At 37.1% G+C, this 25,180-nt stretch overlaps 1 protein-coding gene across 2 annotated transcripts in view; it reads left to right on the forward strand.

Annotated features, from left to right (window-relative positions):
* Nucleotides 1-25,180, forward strand: part of EFNA5 (ephrin A5) — a 209,087-nt gene that overhangs the window by 167,771 nt on the left and 16,136 nt on the right. Inside the window, exons 1-2 of one of the 2 annotated variants that reach the window (XM_066181847.1) lie at nt 884-987; nt 1,534-1,826. In XM_066181847.1, coding sequence (XP_066037944.1) covers nt 980-987; nt 1,534-1,826 — 301 coding nt within the window. In that variant the 5' untranslated portion in view covers nt 884-979. Of the gene's footprint in view, nt 1-883; nt 988-1,533; nt 1,827-25,180 lie in introns of those variants that run through there. The other variant, XM_066181846.1, reaches the window with a different exon arrangement.

A 25,180-nucleotide genomic window follows, 5' to 3' on the forward strand; every position in this document is an offset into this window, starting at 1 on the left:
CAGGTGATAGATTTTGAAAGCACTGCAGTATAAAAATATGTATCTTGACCAAAAATTTTGATAAATGTAAATTCTTCTGGAAGAACTGTGGTTCAAAAAGGCTTTTCTACTTTTACAGAGTAGAACTGTGGGGCCGTGCACTGGCTGAAATTATACAGATCTATCATGCTTTGATGGGTATTCAGTTTTTTTCCCCTTTAAAAAGCTATTTTATTGAAGTTAAATTATTGTAGGGATATGAAAAGGTGTAGTTTGCTCTGAAATTATCCTTGGAGGGCCAGCAAATCATTGCTTTTCCTCTGAAATTAGATAGAAGGATCCAGATGGCAGATTTCAAGCCCATCAGGTGTTTAAAATATGCCCCTCAGCTAAAAAGAAGTATTATAGTTAAATCTGTCATGGCCTTTTTATTGCTCTGTGGCACACTTGACAACTGCAGCTGTGAAAGAGAGAAGCTACAAGTAACCCAGTCAGCCTGAAGTGGAGTAGGTCAGTGGTTGGTTTCTTTAGCTGCCCCAGGGAGTTTAATGAATGCACAGACCTGGTTTATGGAATCGTTAAATCTATCATGGTATAAACTCCCATGAAGGCAGTGAATTTGTCCCCATAGTTTCTTCCAGACACTATGGCAGTCATAAGAAAAGTAATGTAAGCAAAACATGCAGGGGAGAAACAAGGAAATCCTTTCCACCTCCAGCAAACAAGAATCCCACATCTCTGAGGAATCGTCTGTAATAATAATAACAGCAATAATAAAATGCATCTGGGCTGGTGCCTTGCACTGCATTTCTCAGCTGGCACTCATTCAGTTCTGTCACATTAGGCTGAGTGCTGATAATTTGTATCCCAAATCCTTTTATCTGAACAGAGCAACATCTTCAATGTGTACTTTTGGCAAAGGAGAAGCGCTGTTTTTCAAATCACTTTAAAATGCAATACAGACTTTTCTTTGCATCTTGACGAACTGTTGCTTATTGTGATGAAAGAGTAACCTGTTTGTATTCTTGTAGTAACTATAAGTGCTCACAGTCAAATCAGCTTTCACCACAGGGGTGATTACTGCGTGATTCAGAGAAAACAAGATGTTTGGGTTATTTATTTGCATGCATATGCAGATGTTTCTATAGACACTGATTTGGGAAGGCTGATACAGTTTTGGCTTCTTTGCTGCGTCTTGTTTCTTTCTTCAGTTAAAAAAAACCAACCCAACCAAATAAGTCAGACACTTTCTTTGTTTATTATTCAATAAACCATAGGGAAAGATAGCCTATAACTGGGTGGGTGATAGCAATGGACTTATCTTGTAAAAGAATAGAGCAAAACCTTTATCCAAAAGGCTGTATGATCATATTCCTGCATTGTAAGTCTCTGATAGCTCTGGTGAATTGTAAGGGTCATTTCTGAGAGTGAATGTGTGAGGCTCGAGTGAAATGACGTGCTATTCGTGATGCCCTTTCATATGAGAATGTCACCCTGCAACAAGGTCATCCTGAGACAGCTGTGCTTACATTTGAACTCTTCCTGTGATTTCAGATTCCAGCGAGGTGACTACCACATTGATGTCTGCATCAATGACTACCTGGATGTGTTCTGCCCTCACTATGAAGACTCGGTGCCAGAAGATAAGACCGAACGCTACGTTCTGTACATGGTGAACTTTGATGGCTACAGCTCCTGTGATCACACTTCCAAAGGGTTCAAGAGATGGGAGTGTAATCGGCCTCATTCCCCAAATGGACCATTGAAGTTCTCGGAAAAGTTCCAGCTCTTCACGCCCTTCTCACTGGGATTTGAGTTCAGGCCAGGCCGGGAGTATTTCTACATCTGTGAGTACAGAGAGATTTACCATTGTTGCACAGAAGGTATAAGAAGCATAGCTAATTTTTTGCCTATACTCTGTGAAAATACAGAGGGGCAAATGGTTTATAATGCAGATGACTTACAGTGAACACAGGCTTAAATTATCCCCAGATACATTAGCTATGAATCTAGCTAGTGAAAATGACCTTAAATCATATCTTCTTTTCTCACATGACATAGCATGCCAGCCTGTTCACCAAACCGCAGCTGACTTTTAAAGCAAAATGCACCATTACATTTTTTGCAGCTCTCTGAGTTGAGGCAAGAAGGGGAGGATAGAAAATTGTCCCCAAATATGAGGGAAAATAATTAATTTTTTTTATGTGGAATATCTCAATTTTCTTACTTGCTTAGATTAAATACTCTTGTCTCCTGTAGTATTTATCATCCAAGGAAAGTGAAGTCTGTGTAGTTCTTGAGTGATAATATGCTGCTGATGTCAGTAGCCCAATGGTATTTAAAGCTGCGGTTTCTCAGGGTAAATAATCCTAGTATTTAGCCAAGTGGCTTCTTTTTTCTACCTTCCTTCCCCCCACAACCTTTTATGGGTGAATGGTTTCTGTCAGCATGGCAGTGGGAGTGCTTGGGAGCAGGAGGCAAGCAGGTAAAGAGATCTGCTCCCGACACCCAGACAAGATGCAGGAGACATCACGTGGTCTAAGGAAGTGAAAACACTAGGAGGTTAAAACCCAGTGGGTTAAGTCATATCATTTCAACTATCTCATTTGTTTAATACTCTCAGCAAAGATCTTATTTCATCGACTCATTTTATACCTGTTGCTTTAACTCTTAACAAGTTTTGACTGCTCCAGCTTTATTTTTTTCCAGTTTTTAGTTTTAGACAACAGAGTTGAAAGCTTTAGACTGCAGATCCCAGTAAATATTGCTTTCGTATGTGTAGCTGGCCTTTCTACTGTGAAACAGTCAATCCACCTCCTTTCACCAGAGAAACTGAGTACATATGATCCCTGTTTTCAGCTTCATTTCTTCAACATTGAGATTTTTGTTTTCCCTTCCATAGTCTACAGGGAAATAACAGTCTTAGTAGATAGTTTCCCATTAATTTCTTCCATCAAGCAAAAACCTCTAGTGAGTAGTGCTTTTTCATCAGAAAAAATTATGCCAAAAACTTGTGCTGAAACACAGTACTAAAAATAATACCAAAATTAATATTTTAAATAATGTTGTTTTAAACTGGGGTTTGATAAGAGAAATAGTGTAAAGATATAAGAGTTAAGTAGATAATGTTCAGGGATTAACAAATCTGTTTTGTGTAGGCCCAGTCCTACTTGTGTCACTTCAGCAAGAGTTCTATGTAGTTCAAAATTCCGATATCAGGCTCCCCGGGAACAATGCAATTTTTTTGTGGATTTTTTGTGGGTTTTTTTTAGTTTTTTTAAATTCAGTTCCAGAGCATCATCAGTCAAATAAGCAGGAATAGTTAAGCTAAGGAATGCAGTCTGTCATCACAAGGTGCAATAAAATGTAGCACTGAAATGGCATAAGTAGCTGCAAACCTGAAAAAAAAAAAAAGCTTTTCTAAATTTTTAAAAAAGAAAAAAATATAAATGTTTAATAGAGCAAAAGATGAAAGTGAAGGAAAAAAACCCAGAGAAATCTCAGCTTGGGCTGTCTAATAGCTTCATTGTTAGAACATATAAAATCCATTGAACTCTCAAGCAAGATACTGTAATTTAAATACATCCATGTTGCATATGCCTAGTTTTTCTCATTCGTGCTCAAATTCAATATGTCATTAAATCATATAACTTTCATTTAAAATTCTATAACATTCATTTAGCTGTCAAGGGTTCCCTTCAAAATAATTTTTCTGAAGAACTTCAAAATTTGAAGAGCTTTATGATATTCAATTGCATTCATATGGAATTATTTTTTTAAATGAGGGATAAAATCGCAAAAAAATTGCTAAGAGATTTAAAGTTTTAGTTTAAGCTAATCTTAGTTGAAATTGGATTTTTAGTCATGTTTTAGTGACACAAAAGCATTTTTCCTTTTTTTTTTCTGTAGTTTAAGTATTTTTTCCTTCATCCTTTGCTTTGCTGAGGGCATTAACAAGGGCATTGACATTGCAGAAATTTCAGAGAAGCACTGTACAGTAAGTTAACAATAATATGCAGACCTTCTCAGGGCACAGTTTTCCATTCTGGAATGTTTTTCTTTTAGTCTATGCTGAAGAAAGGAAATGGTAAAATGTTGTTCGCTGTTTCCTCATCAAAATTATAAGCAGGTGCTAGTTCAGGCTGTGGAGACAACTTTTGTTACCTTTCTGCATCTGCATATTAAAGAAATTACTGCTTTGCCATGAAAAGTGTCCTTTGCTCAGCAGATCTGAAACCTCTGCCCTCTCTACAGAAGAGAGCAAAACTGACTATATAGGATCAGTCTGGCATGTTCTATTAACAGGTTACAAAATATGCTGTGTAATCTAGACCTCTGAGAAGACAGAGATATTAAGTGGCTGGTTATCTTATATTACTGTCTAGTGCTTTGTCAAAATCTTCACAGTTTACCTTTTAAGGATGTGGCTTTCTTCTCTTGCTATCATTATTTTCAGAAAATGAAATAATTTGTGAACAATCACTGTGTCTTTGTCTGAACTGTTCATTTGGAAAATACCACCATTCTTTGTTATGCCATTGCCTTCACATATTGTTCAGACAAACTTGGATATCCATTCTTTGCGTGTTCATTCTAGGATAACGCAAGGGTAAAATCTTACAAATTTACATTGAGCAAGTGAATGAATTCACTTTTTCAATGACTGAATTCAACATTACAGTCATGCAATCAAAAGTACTGATTGAGTTTGCTTTTGAAAGAAGAAAAGGTTATTAAATATTTACAGAGAAATTAACTTTTATTTAGTTAGGGTGTGCACAGTGCGGAGCTGGGGAAAGCAAATAACAGATCGTGACCTGAAGTCTCAATTTTTACTTAGTTCTTATCAGGTGCTCATCTCAGGTTAGTGTATGCCAGCCTGAAAACACGCAAAATAGTATTACTACTGACACAGAAGCAAATGAAATATAGAGAAAGCAGAAACAAAATAGTGTCATGATAGTGATTTTAATGTCCTTTGGAAGGGAACATAAGTTTCAGTGTTCAGGTTAAGGTGAGGTACTATGCAAGTTTAGATGAACTCAAAAGATAGGAAAGGAAAAAACCTAAAATGTATAATGTTACATAATTATATATTTCAAAATGTTCATATAATTTCCATTATTTTAAATTAATTACAGAAAATTTATTAATGTGTTAACTAAAAGTTTAAGTGACAATTTGGCAAGTATACATCAGGGCTGTTGAAATTAAAAGAAGGAAGATGTGTCTGGAAGCAGGCTGGTACAGATTTCTGCAGAATCCTGACCTCAGCTGCCAAACCAAGCTGCTTTGTTGATTTAAGCTAGAGCTTAAAAATTGTTGTTTTCTTGAGAGAACCAGTGTAGTGCTGAAAGTTCTACTAATATTAGGGTGTGATACGTGCTTTTCTCTGAGTCATCAGTCCAGTTATTTCAGAGAAGAACTCAGTAATTTGTCCTTATCTATGGATAAAATATCTTTGGTATTTTTTATCATGTCCTCCAAGATTTTATGTGTATTGTTTTTTTGGTCATTTGATCACTGTGAATCTTTTCTTTTATATATGCCTACACCTTTTTCCTAGAATGACAAAGTAGGTTTGCTCTTATTCAAAGTTCTCTTGCTTCTCTTCTGTTCTCCACAAGATTCTGACAATTTTTGCTAAGAGTAAGCAGGCTTTACTTTTTATATATCTAGACACAACTTGTGGGTTTTTTTCTCAATTCTTCTTAAAAAAGGAGCCCCTTTCATAATTTAAAAATCCTTTTGAAAAGTTAAAAATCTGTGATTTATTTGTATAACCTTTTTTTCCTGCTGTTCCTTTCTAGTTTTATCTCTTGCGTGTGTCTTTCTTACTTATTTCAAAATGCTTATGCTGTTTTTTTGTCTCACCTTTAATGTGTCACTATCACCGTGCCTTTGTTACCACCATTTATTTGCATGAAGCTTCTGATTGTCAATTGAGAAAGTTTTGGTGAGATTGTATGACTTGTGACCACATCAGGATAGTGTGCTCTTACAATTTTAATTTAATTATGGTTATAAATATTTTTAAATAGTTCATGTGTTTATGGCTAAATTATGAAGCAGTTTCCAAAAAAAAGTTGTTTCAGTTGTACATATGCTTCTTAATAACATAAAACCATCCTATTCTCCTTTTTCTCATGAAATATATTCCCAAGAAACCTGCTGTTACCTGTTGCCTTGATATTTTTGTTTTTGTGTTTGTTCCCCATTACCCTTGTTTCTCTGACCTAATTCTGTCTTTTCCTGAAATTTCTGATTCTGAGAGGTTTTTTTATTCAAATGGTATTCCATCCTGATGGTCTTAGCTTTTGCTTCCATAGGAAAACATGTGATTTACGTTATTTCTAATACAAAAATGGTGTCTTCTGTTACCTGATTCCACCTCTGTTTCTGGAAATTGTCCTCACCATGTTCCAAGGACTGTGGAACTGTTTGAATCCTGCTGTCATTTTTCTCTAATAGCTGCCAGGTAGTTGGACAAGCATTCTGCACACACCTGGAGGCTTCTCTGATTCTAAGGATTTTAAGGAAAAAAACAGTAAAAAGTGTCTTAATACCTACACCTCTTACTTCTGCCTATTAATTAGGAAGTTAGCATGTTATATTAATACGGTCTCTAGCTGAGCTCTTGTTCAGCCAGTAGCAGTACCTAATGACAGTTAAGCTAAACTTGCTCTCTTTACCCCCTTCTACCATGTTTTGTGAGTGGTTAAGAGTTGAGTCTTTGTGCTATTATTTTTCTCTAGTCTCTGCTGCAATTCTCTATCAATTTTTCTGTCCTGCATAATTCCACGTTTTGTGATCAGGTTGATTTTTGGTAGGGTTACTGTCGTTTTATCTCAATATGTAAGCATAATTCATATTATTATCATAGACTTGCCCTGTGCCTGTTTACTACTTTCTGCCTGAAATGTTTGTGGTAGAACCTGTACTGAAATGCTCTCTCCAAGTGTCTCAGCCACTGAATTGCTGGGGATGGGACAGGACTCTAAACTACCACTGCTTGCTGCTGCTGCTGGTCCTTTATGAAATTTTGATTTTTAATGAAGAATTACTGGCATAATTTAGAAGTCTTAACTCGGAGGGAAGAACTGTACATATCCTTCTATAAATCAGCAGTTAGCATAGGAAGTGCAGTGGTCACTTTTCGTGGAAATTAACGCAGATCAAACAATATGACTAAGACCCTGGAAGCTTCCAGATTGTCACTTTGGCTATTATTCTTTTAGGATTGCGTTCAGTATAGCAAGATTTAAGAAAGGTGACTTTGCAGAGGCAAGGTTGAATAGCCTGTGATACTATATAGGAGAAAACTACTGAGAAATCTTCACTGTAATTGATTATAACAGTTGCTATAACAGATATTTTTTCATGTGCTCAAAAAAGAATGATATTAAACAGCTGCATAGATCTCATTGCTCTTGCTTGAGCAGCAACTTAATATTAGTGGATATCAATGTTTTGCATGAACAGGCATGACTCACTGTAAGATGGTTATTTGATTTAGGGATCTCCATGTTTGCTAGAGATTTAGTTTGATGTAGTGTGAGCAAGAACAGAAAGACTGTGAACTGTGATTTTGTCATATCAGAAAATGTAAATGTGAATACCCTGAAAAAACCACACTTCTTGTTCTTTTGTTCATCCTGCTACAAACCTGGAAATCTTGCTTCATCAGAACCAGTTGGTGGTGTCTGTACAGCAGTTTATGCTGCTGACTGTTGGTAGGAGGTGCTCTCTGAGGTCATACGTACACTTTCAGATTTTGAGCCTGACTTAACAGAGGAAATTCCTGCTGGAAAAGGAGATAATTTAAATAAAATAGTAGGACTTTTCATGTGCAACCAAAAGAGTATGAGAATCAATCAAAGGTTACTTTAGGCAGTTTGGCTAACAGTTTGGTTAGATTACTTAAAATACTTACTTTTTTAGAGGAAGTCAGTCATTGCTTTTTTTTTTTCTTCTTTTTTTTTAATCAGCCAGCACTTAGAATATATGGCTTCTTAATAAGCAGTCATCTTTTCACTGAGTGGTTGTATGAAAAAATCTTTCAGAAAATCTCTCTTTGGGTATTTTTGTCTACTCATATCAATGACTTACATACTCTAAAAGGACTAGTTTGGATATTTTTCTGTCTTGAATCTCTAAATACTGGGACTCTAAATGAAAGATCTGACTTGGGACAAAATTTAGCTTTAAAGAGCTGTGTGAGCTTTAGAGGAATGAGTAGGGCAGATTGACGGTAAATTTTGTCATACCATTCCTAGCTTATACCAGGGACAATGAAGTCACTGTATTTCTTCATAGGCTAAACTTCTATTAAAAATAGTTTCTAGTTGTCAAATGTTTGACCTAGATAGCATATCATTTGCTTTGAAAGTGAAGCTGGGATTTGTCTTTCAGCAAGTGAAAAAATGAAGCCTGTCTTCACTTCAACAGGTGTTAGTTAATTCAGCTACTGCTGGTGCTTGTATTTCCTCCCTGTTTTTTGAAAACATGAAGATCACTTTTGGAACTCTGTCTTTGGATATCTTGGTTTGCAGCAAAAACTGAAAAATGAAGGTTAACTAAAGAACATTACTAAAGGATGCTGAGGGAATCACAAACATTTTTACCATGTTAATTGCACTTCTCTTTTAGATAAACATTGTTTATTGCCAGGTTCCCCATTAACCTTTCAGTCTAGACCCCATCAACATAAACACTGATTCTGCTTTGACAGCAGTGGGATCAAACATGCCACTCTACTACAACTCCTGCTTTGATAGCTGGTTTACTAGAATCGCTTGAGATGTTCTGAATGAAATCAAAGCAACTGAAAGGGTTTGATAAATGTGTACTTTAAAAAATATTTTTTGTGATAACATTAGACAGACAAGGAAGGTGACCTTTTAAGGGGATTCATGCTTAGCCTAGTGTGTAGATTAAAGGACCAGTTTCTGTTAGAAAGCATCAGAAAAAGATTAAGTACTAGTCCCTACTTAAAAGAAAGCAGGAATAATCACCAGTGTCTAATAGATTTTGACGTTAGTTGTGTTCTGAGAACCCTCAAAGGCAACATTAAAAGCTGTTGAATAATTTGGGACTTGGTAGAAATCCATATCAGAAAACTAAGAGAGTACCTGTGGAAGCGCTGATCTCTACTGCCTGAGTTTCTCGAAGGGAATTAATATCTTTCAGAAAGCAAGTTTAAAAAAGAAAGGTTGGTTTCACACACTTCAAAAATTGAAGTGCCATTAAGATCCTCGCAGGAACAGAAAAATACAAGAGTGGAGGTTATACCCCCTTGCATCACTGAACATTGTCTGCAGCATATTTTGTAAGGTCTTCACCCTCCTGTGAACTTCAGTGATGTGTTACTTTATACTGAAGTACTGATTTTGGTCATTAGAAAGGGTAAAGGAGTGACCACAGAAGAGTGAACGACAGGGTTTTCTTTTCCTTGCCTTTTTTCCTTTCTCATCTTAGCTGCTTGACGAAGGCCAGTTAATTTTGTAGAAAAAAGCATGTATTGAATGTTATCTGATAATCCAATCACAAGCATTAAAAAGATAAATTGGTTAGACCTTGGATAAAAGATTTTTAGGGAGCATTAGCATACATAAATCTGTATGTGAGGCACCTGCCTTAAGACAAATGGTGACTAAATGTTCCCTACTGGTGACTGTGTTTTTTTACATTTGTGATGCTTGTAAAAATCCCATTGCAATTTTCTTAAAAGTAAGTGTTTAAATTTTAGTGTGCTGCTGGAAGTACAATTGAATGAATTGCTCACAGCTCTTTAAATCCTCTTGGTCCATTCATCATTCCTTACTTTAAATCACTTTTGATGTTCAACAGCTACAACTTAACATCTCTGAGGTTGCTGCACTTAGTTGGTGGATGGGACTCATTGCAGTGATACGTCACTGGAATGTTATGAGATTAATAAGCTGAAGCACGTGGATTCTGTGGATGAAAGGATTCATAGAAGTGGATATTAATATTAATAATTATCTAAGGACTTGTAACTCTGTAACAGTGTTCCAATTTGATTTCTGAGCAAACTGAAACCTGCTTAATGACCTGTTGTATTGGAAATACGCATTTTGTAACATGGAGCAGATGCCAACAGAAATGAAAACAGCATAGCATGACATTTGGAATAACAGTGTTGTACTTCATTGCCTCCATGTCATCAGCATGTTAAGCCTCTCTGTTCCTCAGACTAAATCACCAAGGCTGCACTTTCTTGGGTGATACTGTATGTGTCGTGATACTAACTTGATTATATATGCATGCCTGCAACCACTAGACCTAAACTAAACTCGCTCAATGCAAAAATACTTCCGCATGCTGGGAAATTGGCTGATGATCTTGTTTCATAAGTTAATATTCAACATTCAACTCCATATTTTTTTAAATACTTGAATTTAAAAAAAGCAAATTTATTTCTATTCTACCTAACCCTCTGATACTAGAGGAGGCTCTGAAAAAGGAAAACATTAGAGAATTCTCAATAACTTCCTTATTTCCAGGTAATGTGTACTCTTCAGACAGGATGGCCAGGATCCTGGACTCAGAATGACACATGCACTTGATATTTCTATCTCCAAGATTCTTGGCAAGTCAGTAAAAATCATGTAGAATAAGATTTTTTTCACAAGGCTATTCAGAAATATATAGAAATGCTTTATTGTGAAAAACTACAGAAAAATCTTTTCAGCATTTCAAATGTTTTCACTTTCCCTCAGAAAAGCAGTATGTCATCCACATTATTAACCAAATGAGATTTTTGCTATCTCTAAAATCTCCCTGGCCTTCCTTACATCATGGATATTTAATATGTAAACTATCAAGCCAGCTAGATAGAGCACTACTTCAGGGAATTAGGAATGGCTTGAAAGTGTATCAAAATCTCACTTGTACCATACCTCTGCGCACAAATGGAACCAGGCTCCTTTTGATGGTTATGGGAAATAACATTGCTGTTGCTGATCTTCTGGGGGTGAAATGATCATAATTATTTGAATCAGAATGGAGATACATTAATCAATTTGAGGAGCCCTGACAATTCAGTCAAAGTGGTATTCAAAATGTGTTCAGGCAAAAATAAACGAAAACAGATTAACTCATATACATTATGTCTTAAGAGTTGTAGGTGAGGATATTGTGAAGATATGATCTTGGGTTTCTTCTTAAGGAATTTTTTTTGATACGTTTGCTTTTGGTAATACTGGATCATCTTCCTTTATCTCAATACCTGTAATTGCTTATGGACTACTTCTCTCTTATACTTTGAGATTTTGCAGCAGATGTTCAGGTGTGAGGCATTGAAGACTACACTGTTATCCTACAGCACAGAGCCCCGTGTTGAGACTGAAGTCAGGAGCTGTAACAGCAGATGCAGCAGGACTTGCTGTCTACCTTAAATGTAGTGCATTTCTTCAGGATCTTCAGGACTGTGAAAGAATGCAACCTGTCCTCTTGAAGAGGGCTTTGTAACAACACCCCTTTGCTTCTGGCTAGTGATGCACAGATAAGTTATGAATTTGTTTTTCCCCATGGGCATGAAGTTACTCATGCAGCTCCCATTGGTGCTTTAGTTGAGCTGGAATCTGGCTTCCTTAGGGACTATCTGTTAACAACATCAAAAATTAAAAGGGAGGGATGGCATCATCAGAAGTCCACAGGCACTTCAGTGAGGTATAAAATACCTTTCTCAAAGACAACTTCAGAAGCAAAGCATGTTTTTTCAGAGATAAAGGTATGTTCCAGCAAGGATTATGATGGTAAGAGTGTTTTGTAGTTCATACAGGAGCAATTGATGTAGGTGGGTTTCTGTTTAACAATCTCTTTTATCAAATTTTCTTGTATTTCACAAGACTTCCAAAGTTATTTTATTAGAAGTTCAATATAAGAAGGTAAATTATAATGCTACTGGAGTTTTATCACAAGACAATGATAGTTATTGTTGAGCCAGTTGTCTGAAGACTTAAAATATGGATATTATTTATTTTTCACAAGTGGCAGTTTGAAACCTCTCTTATATGGGTCTTACTTTAACGGTGTGTGCAAGGCTGCCTCTGAGGAGGCATCTCCTTGACAACTGTTTGGAGGTGTTCTGCAAAGTACCCATGTTCCAGCTGACGTGCTTTGTTGCAGTGATGAGTCTCAAAATTAAATTAGGAGGAGTCTAGCAGTCTCTCATTGCACCACTGGAAAGTGCTGCCAACCGGGTAGCAAAAACAACAGCTCCCTCGTTTGTTTTAGCAGACTTTCATGCCCGTTCAAAATGTGCCAGTTCCAGTTAATAACTGGGGAGTTGGGTAGGTTTCACTGCTGGCTCTTTCCCCCAGTCCTGAGCAGAACAATCGGCCAGTGTGGTTGGAAGTTATCCTTATCTGTAGTGATTGCACCTATGTTAGCTCTGCTTAGAAACATACACTAGTGCAACAGCTTTTTTTTTGTTCTCAGTCCCACTTGAAATACTCAGTGGTAGTTCAAGCAAAACTGTAAATTAGTCACTGTCACATTTAGGCATTAAAGGAGGAATTAGTTATTTATATTAATCATAAATGTTTCTCCAGGTTTGATTAACAAGCAGCTTGGCTGCCAGAATGATTTTTGGATTTTTTGGAAGACTTTTTTTTTTTTCTCCCAACAGTCACAGAGAACAAAATAGTTATTATGGGCATTTAGATAAAGACTAATGGTTTTGGCTATTCATTTGAGGAAAATTGTATTTTACAATGCATTCCACTTCAGTGTGTGGAATGGGTTTTCGCCTCCTTGATAAAATTATACAGTGGAGACACAAGATGGTGTAATTCATTTTAAGAACAGAAACAGGTTAATCAACAAAGCAAAATGAGGTTAAAAAACAAACCAGACCCACATTTCTTGTTTGGAAAGTCCAAATTTTCAGTAGGAGAAGTGAGAAGTCTGTCTGCCTGTGCTTTTAGCACATTTTGGTTCATTTTGTCTTCATGCTTTCTTTTTTCTTTACCTTTTCCCTTTAATATGGCTTCACAAGTCCTGTATGGAAATCCAGGAAAAAGTAGCACAGGTAACCTCTTCGTATTCCACAAGTAGTTCTGTGGAACACTGTAGGAGCAGCCCATGAACTTGGCACAGGGTATGAGGAAATTATTAGAATGATAAGAAAGAGGTCAGAAATAATATTTAACAGCAATGCAGGACAGACCACCAATACGACCTGCAGATTTCACATGTTTCAGACGATCAAAATCAATTTCCTAGCATACTACTTTTTGAGGTTATGATGTTCCAAAATATTAAAAGAGAGACATATTATATTTTATTCTATTATTGTATCTCCATTTTTGGTTCCACTTTTGCATTTTAGCATGATGTAAAACTAAGAAAATCAAAACATAAGTGAAAAATCTTCTGTTTGCTACAAAGGAGACAAACAAGGGTTGAAGGAGAAAAAAACTCATTACAAAGAGATTAGAAAATTAATAGGTTGGTGGCTCTGACAGCTCCCATTGGATGTCTAAGGATACAGAGAAAAGAAAGTACATTTCTTCCTATTATTTCTTTTTTTCATGTAGAGACTCCTCTGAAGCATCATTAGGTTCCAATTATTTTCAGTGAAATATTTCACAAGAAAAGGGCATGATAAAATGGCAGAGGTAGTGTTATTCCCCTGAGAAATTTCCTGTGGTTAATACTCAAATGTTACAGGGAAGGCTTCTCTTCAACCTCAAACATAAAGAGATTTCTGCAAGGATGATTCTGATCTGTGGAGGTTTTGAAATCTTGCGTCATGACATTAATGCGTCCTCTCTTTTCCCAAAATCAGTATGGGGCACCTGATGAATACAGCAGGTCTGAACACCTGATTATCTTCCTGGCTTAATACAAGCATAAAATCTATTACTAGATTTTTTTTTTCCTAAGGATGAGTGCTGTCTTAGAGATGCTGTTCTTTGAAAAAGATGAAATATTTGTAACAAATGTTTTCTTCTCAACTGTCTGACCTTTCTTCCTATATTTACCATGAATTTAGGATGTATGTGTGTATGGATATACATACATATGTGTATATATACACATGTATATTCATAAAATAATTATATGAATGAGTCCCATACTGTAGAACCACAGAATCAGAGAAAGAATAAGGTCATAAGAGACTACAGTGGTTCATGTGGTCCAGCCTCCCTCCTCTACATCCCAGAGCACATAGCAGAGGTTGGAGTCCGGTTGGTTCTTGAATACGTTTGGCAAAGGAGACTTCACAACTTCTCTGGGAGATATTGGTTAGATCTGTGACAGAAATAATCTTTATGTGGTAAAGGTTTTTGCTGTTGTGATTATAAAAATGCTAATTTTCACAAACTAAGGTGTTTTAACAAGGGCAAGATATTTATAATATTAAGTGCCAGTGAGGATTATTATAGATTATTATAGATTATCATTCTTTTCTATGGGCTGATCTGACCAGCTATTGTTTCTTGTCCTTGATGTGGCATAGCCATAATCCCTACGCACTTTTACAAAATGAAAATGAGATTAAAGATACATTTAGCCCTAGTTTAGGTAGGAAGCTATTTGTGACACTTCTTGAGGTAGAGGTGTGTCTGTCTTTTCTTTAACTTCCTCTCTGTGCTTAGTTCCCTTTCCGTTCTTGGTAACAAATGTGATGATCAATGTGCCTTAGAGAGAGACATTCCCTCTAAAATCTGTCCTGTTGAAGAAAATGGCAGAAGTAATCATTCTCTGAAAAGTGTGATCCAGCTTCCTTAAGGAAATACATCAATTTCTAGAAAAGTTTGCCACCCAAATCTTTGGGATGCAAAATATAAAATGTTCATTTTCCTTGAAGTTTTCCCAGTTACTTGTCATGCCATGCTATTTCTGCCTTCATAATTGAAGGACAAAGTGAATTCTCCAGTGGCTTTGGAGTTACCTGGTGTGGCCAGTGTCTGCTGTGATTTCAGGGTCCCAGACCTGTGAGCCAGTCCCTGCTTGGAAATGCCAGCTGCTTGTTCCATTCAGAGACAATAGCATTGCTTCTAACTGAATTATGGAGTAATTTGAAAAGACGTATGTTAAGAGTTAGCTTGGGGAAAACCCTTATAAAAGACTGCCTAGGGATAGTATTTCTTAATATGCTAATCTAGCTGAGAAGATATTTCTCCTTAGGACTTTTTCATTTTCTACTATATAGAACATTTTGAATGAAATATAATCTTAATCCAAAAATTAATCTTTTGGGAAACCTGCTGCTTCATTAAAGTTGTGGGATGAAAAGGAAGGGAAATTTTTTGGAACTCTGTTGACTAGGAGAATGAGAAACATACTTTAGAAATGTAAATTAAAGTTACATTTTAGTATTTGTGTGAATACACTGGATTTTCACATAGATGTATGCTGTTCCTCAAAGAGCTTATGAACAGCATATGATATTCTAATATCATATGTGTACTAATATATACATGAAAAATTTGCACTCCACTCTTATAACTATGAGGTGAAATTATAGGCACATGAATGTTCTTAAAAAAAAAAAACAAAACCAACAAAACCAACCAATAAGCAACAGCAATAAAAGACACACAAATAAAACAGCAACAGAAAGTCCCACGAAATCGCCTTAGCTCTTAATCAAATGTATTTTAGGCCAAATAAAGCAGATTCTGAAATGATAACTTCCTGTGAGGGAAGGGATAACAAAAGACTAAAAAGTGATAATTTTTTTCTGTGCTCTTTCAACAACAACTTTTTTGAATTTCTAGGCCTAAATTCCTACTGATAGTTTTGCATCAGATTTGAAAAGAAATTATATGGATGCAAAAAAAAAAAAATAATTAGTCACTTTAACTGGACTTCTGAAAAAAATTCTAACTGTGCATACAGATGTTTTGATATTCATAGTATATTTTGACTTGAACCTCAGGAAATTACATTGGTTTTGGTGCATCTATATTTAAATTTACTCTGTCTAGGCTTTAGGACACTGATAGGAAACATACCTGAACACACAATTAAAAGAAAACAGCAGCAACAAAATAAACCAGAGAAAAACAAGCAAAAAAAACCCAACACAACAAAACCCACCACCTAATGCCAGGGTAAATGCAGTTTCTGTAACTTTTTTTTGGTATAAATTGCATATATGTGTCCTCTACTATATTTTTCCTTGATCCCAGTCCAAAGTAGGTAAAATAAATAGTATTCAATACAGGCCACATGTCAGAAGTGTTTAGCATTGCCAAATTGAGCCATAATTTTAGGAGTACTTAGCTGTCACTTAAGTATCTAAATATTTGGCCTGATTTCTAAAATGTTTTGCACATGAAGCACAGAGTTCTTCTGAAAATGAGATATCTGTTGTGGATTGTAAACATCCTGAAAGGATGTGAGTAGGTTCTTTTGAATTGTATGTTTCTATTTTTACCAGTTTTTTATGTTGTTTGTGTGATTTAAGTGCAAATACAATATTATCATCAACTTGAGCCCAATTTCTGATCTGCCATATTCAAGGACTTAGACTGTCTTGTATTGTTAGCTGTTCCTTCATTTCAATACAAAATTATTCTCTTACCTCAGAAACACATGAGGCATTATAGTGTTGATGTGGATGGAAAATGACTTGAAAGCACAAGATTTCTTTCAAGGAGAAAAAAAGTCTCAAAACTAGATTTTGAATATCTGTCTTTCAAGAGTAAGGGTCTCTAGACAGGTAATACCTTAATCAGATGGAAATATTTAGATGGAGGGACCAGTAATAGTGGGAGCTGGAATACTGCCCTGTTCTTGGTCTTTTGCTCGAGGGCCACCGCCACAGAGGTAGTGGTGGCAAGGTTCATACCCTCTCCTGGTGTGGAGGTACCCCACTGCTTTAACAACAGGATTTCCTGTAGGTCTTCCATCACAAATTGTTCAGCAGAACCCTGAATTGACATCAAGCTGATGGGATTTTTTTTTGAGCCTGTGGATGGGTATTCTGTCAGCTCATGCATCTTAAGTGCAAAAATTTTTAAGAAAAGTAATTCAAAAAACCCGCATTTTCTGTGAACCACTAAGGACCATGACCTGTGGCCCAGCCATATGAAACTCCTTCGTCCCCCAAGCAAGTGCACACAATTACTATAATTGGACCTGAAACTTCTCTTTACAAGTGCCATCACCTTTGAATGGCCTATGTGTCACTGCTCAGACTTGGCCTGAAAAGCAGAGCTAATGAAAGAGTTTTCCAGCCCTTGGTGCATCTGTGGCACTTGCTCTCCCCGCTGTGCTATGTAGTGCACTGGCTGCTTGTTGGCAACTTCATATTTCACGCTGCAGGGAATTGAAATGACTGAACAGACAGGAGAAGAGTTTTATTTGCAGTAGCCTGCATATCCCTAGACTATGATTTGGCGTAAAACATCTGCTTCATGATCTGTTTCAAGGCCAGTTCCCTTCTGCCAACAAAGGTTATGACTTCAGGCAAGCTGTGCCTTTGCTGGTGGGGGGCAGATTTGCCTGAAGACTTGATTTAGTCAGAATCAAAGCATTCTGACACAGATATCCTTATTTCAATTATTCTGAAAAAGCAGCCAAATGTTAAATGTATCAGCATATTAACCTGTGAGTAAAGGAGGCCTCTAACTTTTGTTGTGTGGTTTTTTATAAGAAATTGATATAAACAATATCTAAGTGTGTGTGTGGCTAGGAATAAGCTTTTGTTATTGTTCTGATGGTAAGAGAAGTGGCAGATCCTCCACATGTACTTGCTTAATGAGCAGAGTCAGTAAGTAAATCCATAAGTTTCAACTACCATTTGTGCATATTTTCAGTTTGCAAAGTTAATTGTAATATTGATACAGTTTCTGTTAAAGTCTTAGGAAATAGGTCCTATGTGATGCAATATTTAGAGATAAATTGATGCGTTACATATTTTCTTGTATTCACAGGGATCTAAGTTCAGGAGGTTTTGTCTCCAGCCAAAAAGGTCAATTTTTCAAAGACTGATACAGATTTCTTGCAGAACTCTCATCTTGATCCACAGTTACATATCTACAAAAACAGTCCATATAATTTCTTGCAACAACATAGATAGATTCAACCTTTATTAGAGTAAGTAGCGTATTACTGTCTGTGTACTTTACTGCCATTGATGCACAATCTTTGCAATGTATGGCTGGCTTTCCTCTTCAGAAAAAATCCTTTTTGTAGCTTTAGAAAAATAGTAATTGAATATTTGCATATCTCCAAGGAGCCATGTGGGTTAAACACAGCATTCGTCTTCTACTGTTCTTAGGCTGCTTTTGGATTAGGACTAAGAACTATTGCTTTTATGAAGCGCCTTTTTCTATAAAGTCAAAACCTCACAGCAGTGCACAGAAAGCCAGTGCTATAAAGGAGCTAAGTAGAGTCTTTAATGGAGAGAGCTAGGTTGTAAGTGTTTTTGTTCCTATGGAGCAGATAGATTTGGTTCCATCTGTTCCATATTCATAACAAAGGAGCTTACTTGCAGGAGGACTGACTTCCTGGGACTAGCATGGTAATGATCTTTTCACCATAGATTGAAAGGATATGAAAATGGTCACTTCAGCTCAGCAGAAAGCAGGTAGCACTGATAGCACTTCAGACCTGCTATTTTTCTCTAGCTCTGTTTCAAGGGCTCTGATGTCCAGGCAGAGACCAGGGGCAAGCAGCATTCTTTGGGGCTCAGTGTTGGGACAGGGGCTGTTTAACACCTTTTTCAGTGACACAGAGAGTGGGATCAGAGTACCCTCATCAAGTTTGCAGATGACACCTGCAGTTGATGGTCTTGAGGGAAGGGATGCCAATCAGAGGGACTCCGACAGGCCTAAAGTGGGCCTGTGTCAACATCATGGGGTTCAACAAGGCCAAGTGCCAATCTCCTGTACCTGCGTCAGGACAATTTCACGCACAAAGACAGGGATGGATTTGAGAGCATCCCTGAATAGAAGGACTTGGGTGTGTTGGTTGATGAGAAGTTCAGTATGACCCAGCAACATATGCTTGCAGCCCAGAAAGCCAATTGTTTCCTAGGTTCACCACAAGAGGCATGGCCAGGCGGTTTAGAAAAGTGATTGTCCTCCTCTTCTCCATGCTAGTAAGATCCCATGTCTGTACTGTATCAGCTCTGGGGCCTGCAATATGAAGGCTGTGTTGGAGTAATTCCACAAGAGGGCACAAAGATGATCAAGGGAACTGGAGCACCCCACCTTCAGAGTGCTGGAGTTGTTTAGCCTGGAGAAAGCTTGAGGGAACCCTTACAGCAGCTTTCCAATATCTAGTGAGGTCCTGTAGCAAAGGTGAGAGGGACTTTTTACGAGTGCATATAGTGACAGGACAAGAGGGAACTATTTTAAATAATAAAGAATAAGTTTAGATTAGATACTAGGAGAAAACTCTTTCCTCAGAGAGAGTGGTGAGGTGCTGAAGAAAACTGGCTAGAGAAGTTGTGGATTCCCCATTGCTGGAGGTGATCAAGGCCAGGTTGGAGGGGGCTTTGAGCAGCCTGGTCTGGTGAAAGGTATCCCTGCCCCTGAAGGGGTGGTGGTGAGCGTGGAACCAGATTATCTTTAAAGAGCTCCTCCAACCTAAAGCATTCTATGATTTTACAAAGATGCATGTTTCTTCTGAATAAAACAAAACAAAAGCATAAGCCCTCCTCCCTTTGGTGTTCATTGTCCCCTATGCCATCATTCAGTTCTACATGTGAGGAGTTCAGGATGTTTTCTCAAGAAAACATGTTACAAACACAGGATTAATTTTTCTTCATTTATCATGGTACTAAAGGCAGAAGTGAAAAATTATTTACTGCCAGTCTGGGTTCTGTTTCCTGAATTTTTCTCATGATCTCTTCTTTCTCGGCAAGAATATTATGTGAAGAAGAAATATGAAGTCCACAAAATGTGCGTGAAGGTTCATTGCTGGGTTTCATAATTAGGATGCTCCAGTGCCAGCTTTGATTACACAGCTCTTGGGCTTTCAGGAAAAAAAAATCCATTTTGATCCAAGAAAAAAATATTCCTGCCTCTGCAGGATATTTCACAAGGACAGAAGAGAAAAATGCAGGAGCATACCACAAGCGCTTATACGTGGCTAAAGAGCGAGTTAATTCAATGACCCCTAAGAGGTGAACTGGAAGTTTATAGAGATCTTAAAAATTAGCTAGGAACACAGAACAAGAACAATCATTCTGTGTCATTGGTTCTGGGTATGCAGTCTCTGGAAGAGGGCTTGAGGCTCCCAGGTTTACGATTGTCCTGGATGGATGTGGTGCTGGGATGTGCTGGACCCCACACCTCTCTGTGCTCCAGGATGCCTGGTGTCTGAGGCAGCTGTCGGAGTGGGATGGGCAAGCAGCAGGCATGCCTGGCATGGTAGCTGGTACTGCAGCATCTGTGTAGGCATATTCAGGGGTATGTTTGGCCTTCCAGCCAACAATACCATATTGTATGATTCATAGATATGTAGGAAAGCATCTGCTTCCCTTGCTGCTGAAGATGCCTGATCAGATTGTACACACGTATTTGCAGATATGATGCTTGCCCACATACCAAAGTGAGAGATGTGATTTCAGATATGGATTTTTTTTAATTTGGTTGTCAGTTTCTGAGTCCTGAAAGTTTTGCTGCAACAACTCAGGGAGAAAATCCATTAATTCCAATGACTCTTTTCCTAACTAATACAAATAGCAGTGTATCCAGATTTCCTTGAAGAAATTCAGGGCATGGAACCCTCTTTTAAATGTGAGAGGAAAGAAGCACCTGGTGCACACTGTCATGAAACTCTTCCAAGCTATGAGAACTATATCCAGTGCAAATGTTTGTTGATGTAGATTAGCCTGGAGCTGAGACACAAATGCAAGTGGATCTTCATGATCACAGGAAGTGGGATAGGGACTGGCATGGCTGCTCTGCCAGGAGGAAGGATGAGGCTTGAGTTCTCTGCAGTCTAAGGAGTGAAGACACCACACGTGCTAGATTAGAAGCACTTCAATTGAACAATGATGAACACTTGTGTGGTTGAGAGAAGTTAATTTGGCAGAATATTAGTCTATCTCTTGAAGTTAGTAAGTGTCAAGCAAGGTTTTCCAGTAAGTTGTTTTGTGTTGTTCTATATTATTTTCCGTATGTATGGTCTCACATGTGAAAAATACCATTAGAAACTGCTCAGCATGGTTATGCTGTTTCCTTAAGTGGTTAACATGTAAAGAGTAGAGAAATAAGCTTCCTATGCAGTGGTGTTTGCTTAGATCAGGAAGTAGCAGATAGAAAATAGAGATAAGAATTTCCCAATCTGCTTAGTCAGGTCATTAGTGTGAAACACAGTCTTTTCTGGTAGAGAGGTAGAGTTCTCTCCTCACTTCTGAGAACAGTTGTTAGAGCATTCAGGAGGAGAAAAGCTCAAGAGGTACCCATGTGTTTCAAGTCTGATGCAGTATTCATTGCTTTTAAAATCTTTTCCAAACCACCAGGGCTTTTAAGTCCCAGTTATGGAAAAGTGTACACATATATGTCTTATTTTGAGTTCATCTGGGAATGATCACTGGGAAAAGGGCTTAACATCCTGTGGTATACATTATTCTTTAGGAAAAAAAAAGCTCAGAAGGAAATAATTTGTGGCAGAATAAAATGGAAGGTTAGCTCTCCCATGAGTGTCTTAGACTTTCCCACAGTTACAGTTACAAAAGACTACAGTCCTTTTCTGGCATAGATGAGACATGTCAAATTCCTGACAAGTTCTCCTTGATGAGCCTATGGTTATTCTCGCATAGTTTGGCTTTTTAAAATATGGATTTCAAAACATGAGTAAGAACTGTGGCATTGAACACAGGCTAGATAAGTGAAAGACAGAAGCAAGGATATAGAAGTTTAAATAAAAGTGGTGTTACCTCATACACTGGACAAATTTTTACTAAAGAGAAAACTTCAGCTTGATGTGTTCCTGAATTTTTCATGGTAAAGGTCACAAATTGAAGAGTTATATCCATTCTAAGGACTGGATATAAATTTCTGGCATGTATGATGGAATGATTCAGGAACCATGCCTTCTGCAGGACTTGAACAAACTGGGAATTCACATGGTAAGGGTGTACTGTTATTAATACAGTGCTGGCATCTGTTGTGTCTGCACTCAGTCTGGCCTAGGACTGTAGTAGGTATAATGAAATAAAAGGTCTCTGCCCTGAGAATCCTGATGTGTCATAAAAAGAGTTTCAATTACATTCAGCTAGCATGTGTTTTCCAAACTTTAACCTTCCTAATTCATACCTGGTTTCCATCCTGCAAAATTCTGGGTTTATCTGTGTAAAGGTGGTGCCAAGGTGCTATTAGAACTTTTCTGAGAGATAAACCTTCTGAAATCTTTTGAGCAAATGTATTATCTGTAAACAGTATGTTTGCAAACTCTTGTCCCTGCATGTGCACTCAAACATTCAAAATTGCATTGTTCTCACTTTTTTTGATTTAAATTTAAAACCCCGCCACAACCCTCATTTTATGCTTTTCCCCTAAATTTCCCCCTGAAACTTCTTGAAGGTCTTTTTGTATCTTTACATCTTCTGCCTCCTCCACAAGACATAAACAAACTTAATTGCCTTGGATAAGTGAATAGCAAAAGTAACATTTCATGTTTGTGTATGTGTTCATGACCCTAGAGAAATACAACATGTAAAATTAATTCTTTTGTTTTTGTAAACAGACAGAATTTACAAGTATAGCATGGAAAGATAGAACAGTTTCTAAATATTTTTAAGATAGTGGGAAGCCCATGAAGATGGACTAGAATAGAATCCTTCCCTCCTCTTTAATTATAGTGTCAGCAGTGGTAAAGCTAGTAATGGATAATATGAAGTCCATTAAAGTATATGAGTTTAGTAACATGATACAATGCCCACAAATTCCATGTGGGTGAACATCTTGCTTTAAAGATCAAAAAGATCTTTACTTTACTAACAAGACTATAATGTCTCTTCAAAGGATTTACTTGTGTCTGGTTCTTAGAGATGGAAATTTGCAAACTGGATAGCCTTCTTGAAGAAAACCATTTTATTTTTAGTGATACCAGGGGGAAATCAACGTATAAAAGAGCTTATGGAAAGTAAGAGGATATATTTTTCTCTAAGTACTTTATTTGGTAGTATTAACTTGTTTTATTAGCAATTTGCTCTAATACAGTCTTAATGTAGTACAATAACTGTGTTTGGTTTTGTTAATGCCACTGAAATCAGTAATGAGATCTGAGAGGTTTACTTCATTCTAGTTAATAAGTGTTGGTTTGTTGCAATAGAAAATATTACATCAGTTATTTGTATTGGGCTAGCGCAGAAATGTTAGCACTTATCTGAAGTTATATAATACAGTTAGCATTTATGAAAGAGAAAACTTTTTATATGAGAGAAACACCTGCAATATTTAATATGGAAGCTACTATATGGTCTGTTTTTCACTCCTACCTCCTTATATTTCACCGGAACTAACATGCAACTAAAAGTCCATTCAAAGTAAGACATGCTTTTCATTTATTTCCAACAGACCTTTGTTTGTTTTTTAATGAGAAGAAACACCACAGAAGCAAAACTGATTCAGTTGAGCTCAAGCTGCAGATAGATGACAGCTTCACTCTACACATAAAGGTTCTCGCTTTTATGAAAAAAACCCAAAAGTCTTTGCAAAGGACTTTGAGCTTTGTTTTCTTACTGGTTCAAAGCTCAGTCCAGAGGAACAGTGCAGGCAGAGTTGGATTTTTCAGCATCAAAAACGTCTGTTCTGTCAGACTCTTGAAGGTGTAAAGGGTGCAGGCTGCCCTGCACTGAGGTTTTGCTGAGCTGAACTGGACTCAGTGACTTAGGAGCACAGATGATAAAAGTATAAGTTCAAAAGGTCTTTGGACTAGATTCAGTTTTGCCTCATATGAGCCCTGAGCTGCTGTGCACCTCTGGTGGTGTTCAGCACTGATGAACGGTGCTTTGGGTTGCTTTGATGTTCTTCACTAAAAAAGTCTGACTCCAGTACACCAGCCAGGCCAGAAACAAGGCTTGTCATTAAATTCCCCCTTAGAGGAGAAAAGGGACCTTCCCGAGAGAAACATAGGGCTAGACCATGCTAAGAGGAAATACTAAACAAGTGGCTTAATAAAACCTGAACTCCATGGTTTATATCTCCTAACATACAAGGCTGGATTTTTTTTATATGACTTTGATACGAAACATATTTTCAGTCTCTACAGCCTTCAAACAGATATAGAAGCTGAAATGGATTAGAAAATGCAAGAAAAATTATATTCTTCCTGGCCAAGCAGTTTCAGTGGGACAGTTAATTCAGCATTAAGTGCAGAAACAGTAACACTGTATTGCTTTCCTCCAAGAACTCTCACTGAAATAGCATTTGTCTGGCAACTCATTTCAATTTACTATGCTATTTTTAGTAGGTCTGAGAAATTTAGTCACTTGTGAGATAGGCCATAATAATCCAGTGCGTTTACACATTGCAATGCCAGTCCAAATTATGTAAAAGACATTAGGAAATAAATATAGCATTTCACAATCTGTTTGTTGTGGACATGGCTTTTATCAAGTCTTTTCCCCTATGCTGTGCACTTTGTCATTTATATTTTGAATGAAATTCAGAATATAAGTCTGTGTATGTGTGTGGACTTGTATCTATACACATACAGAGATCAATGCAAAAATGAAATACAGATGTAGTTGAGCATGCAAGAGAAGTGCAAAATATGCATTTGTATTAGGTGTCCTACTAATAGTGTGGAGTTTAAAATATGCAATCGGAAATGTTAGTATCCACACTACTTTTGCTTGTATTGTCATGAGTGGTATTAGATGTCACATTTCATGTTTGTTTGTTCACTTATTTATTTATTTTGTTTCCATTTTGACTAATTTTTAAATTTTAGTTTATGGGTGTTGTTGGGTCAAAGGGTTTTTCGGTTTAGATTGTCTCTCTGTAGACTTGAGATTTCTGAATCTTTAAGTACCGCAGGTTTGTGGGTTTTTTGTTGAGGTGTTTTTTTTGTTGTTGTTTTTGGTTTTTTGTTTGGGTTTTTTTTTTTTTTGTGTTTGCATCTTGGTTATTACTAAACACAGAGATGATAGAATTGGCGAGAAGAAAGCTACCAATAAGATTAGTCATAATTTATTGAGGAATTGTGCTTAATTATTAGGTCTGAAGAATGACTAAGTCATAATCATCCAATATTT

Source organism: Chamaea fasciata, unplaced genomic scaffold, assembly GCF_029207755.1.
Source record: "Chamaea fasciata isolate MVZ Bird 193981 ecotype frontalis unplaced genomic scaffold, bChaFas1.0.hap1 SCAF_4, whole genome shotgun sequence".
NCBI lineage: Eukaryota > Metazoa > Chordata > Aves > Passeriformes > Sylviidae > Chamaea > Chamaea fasciata.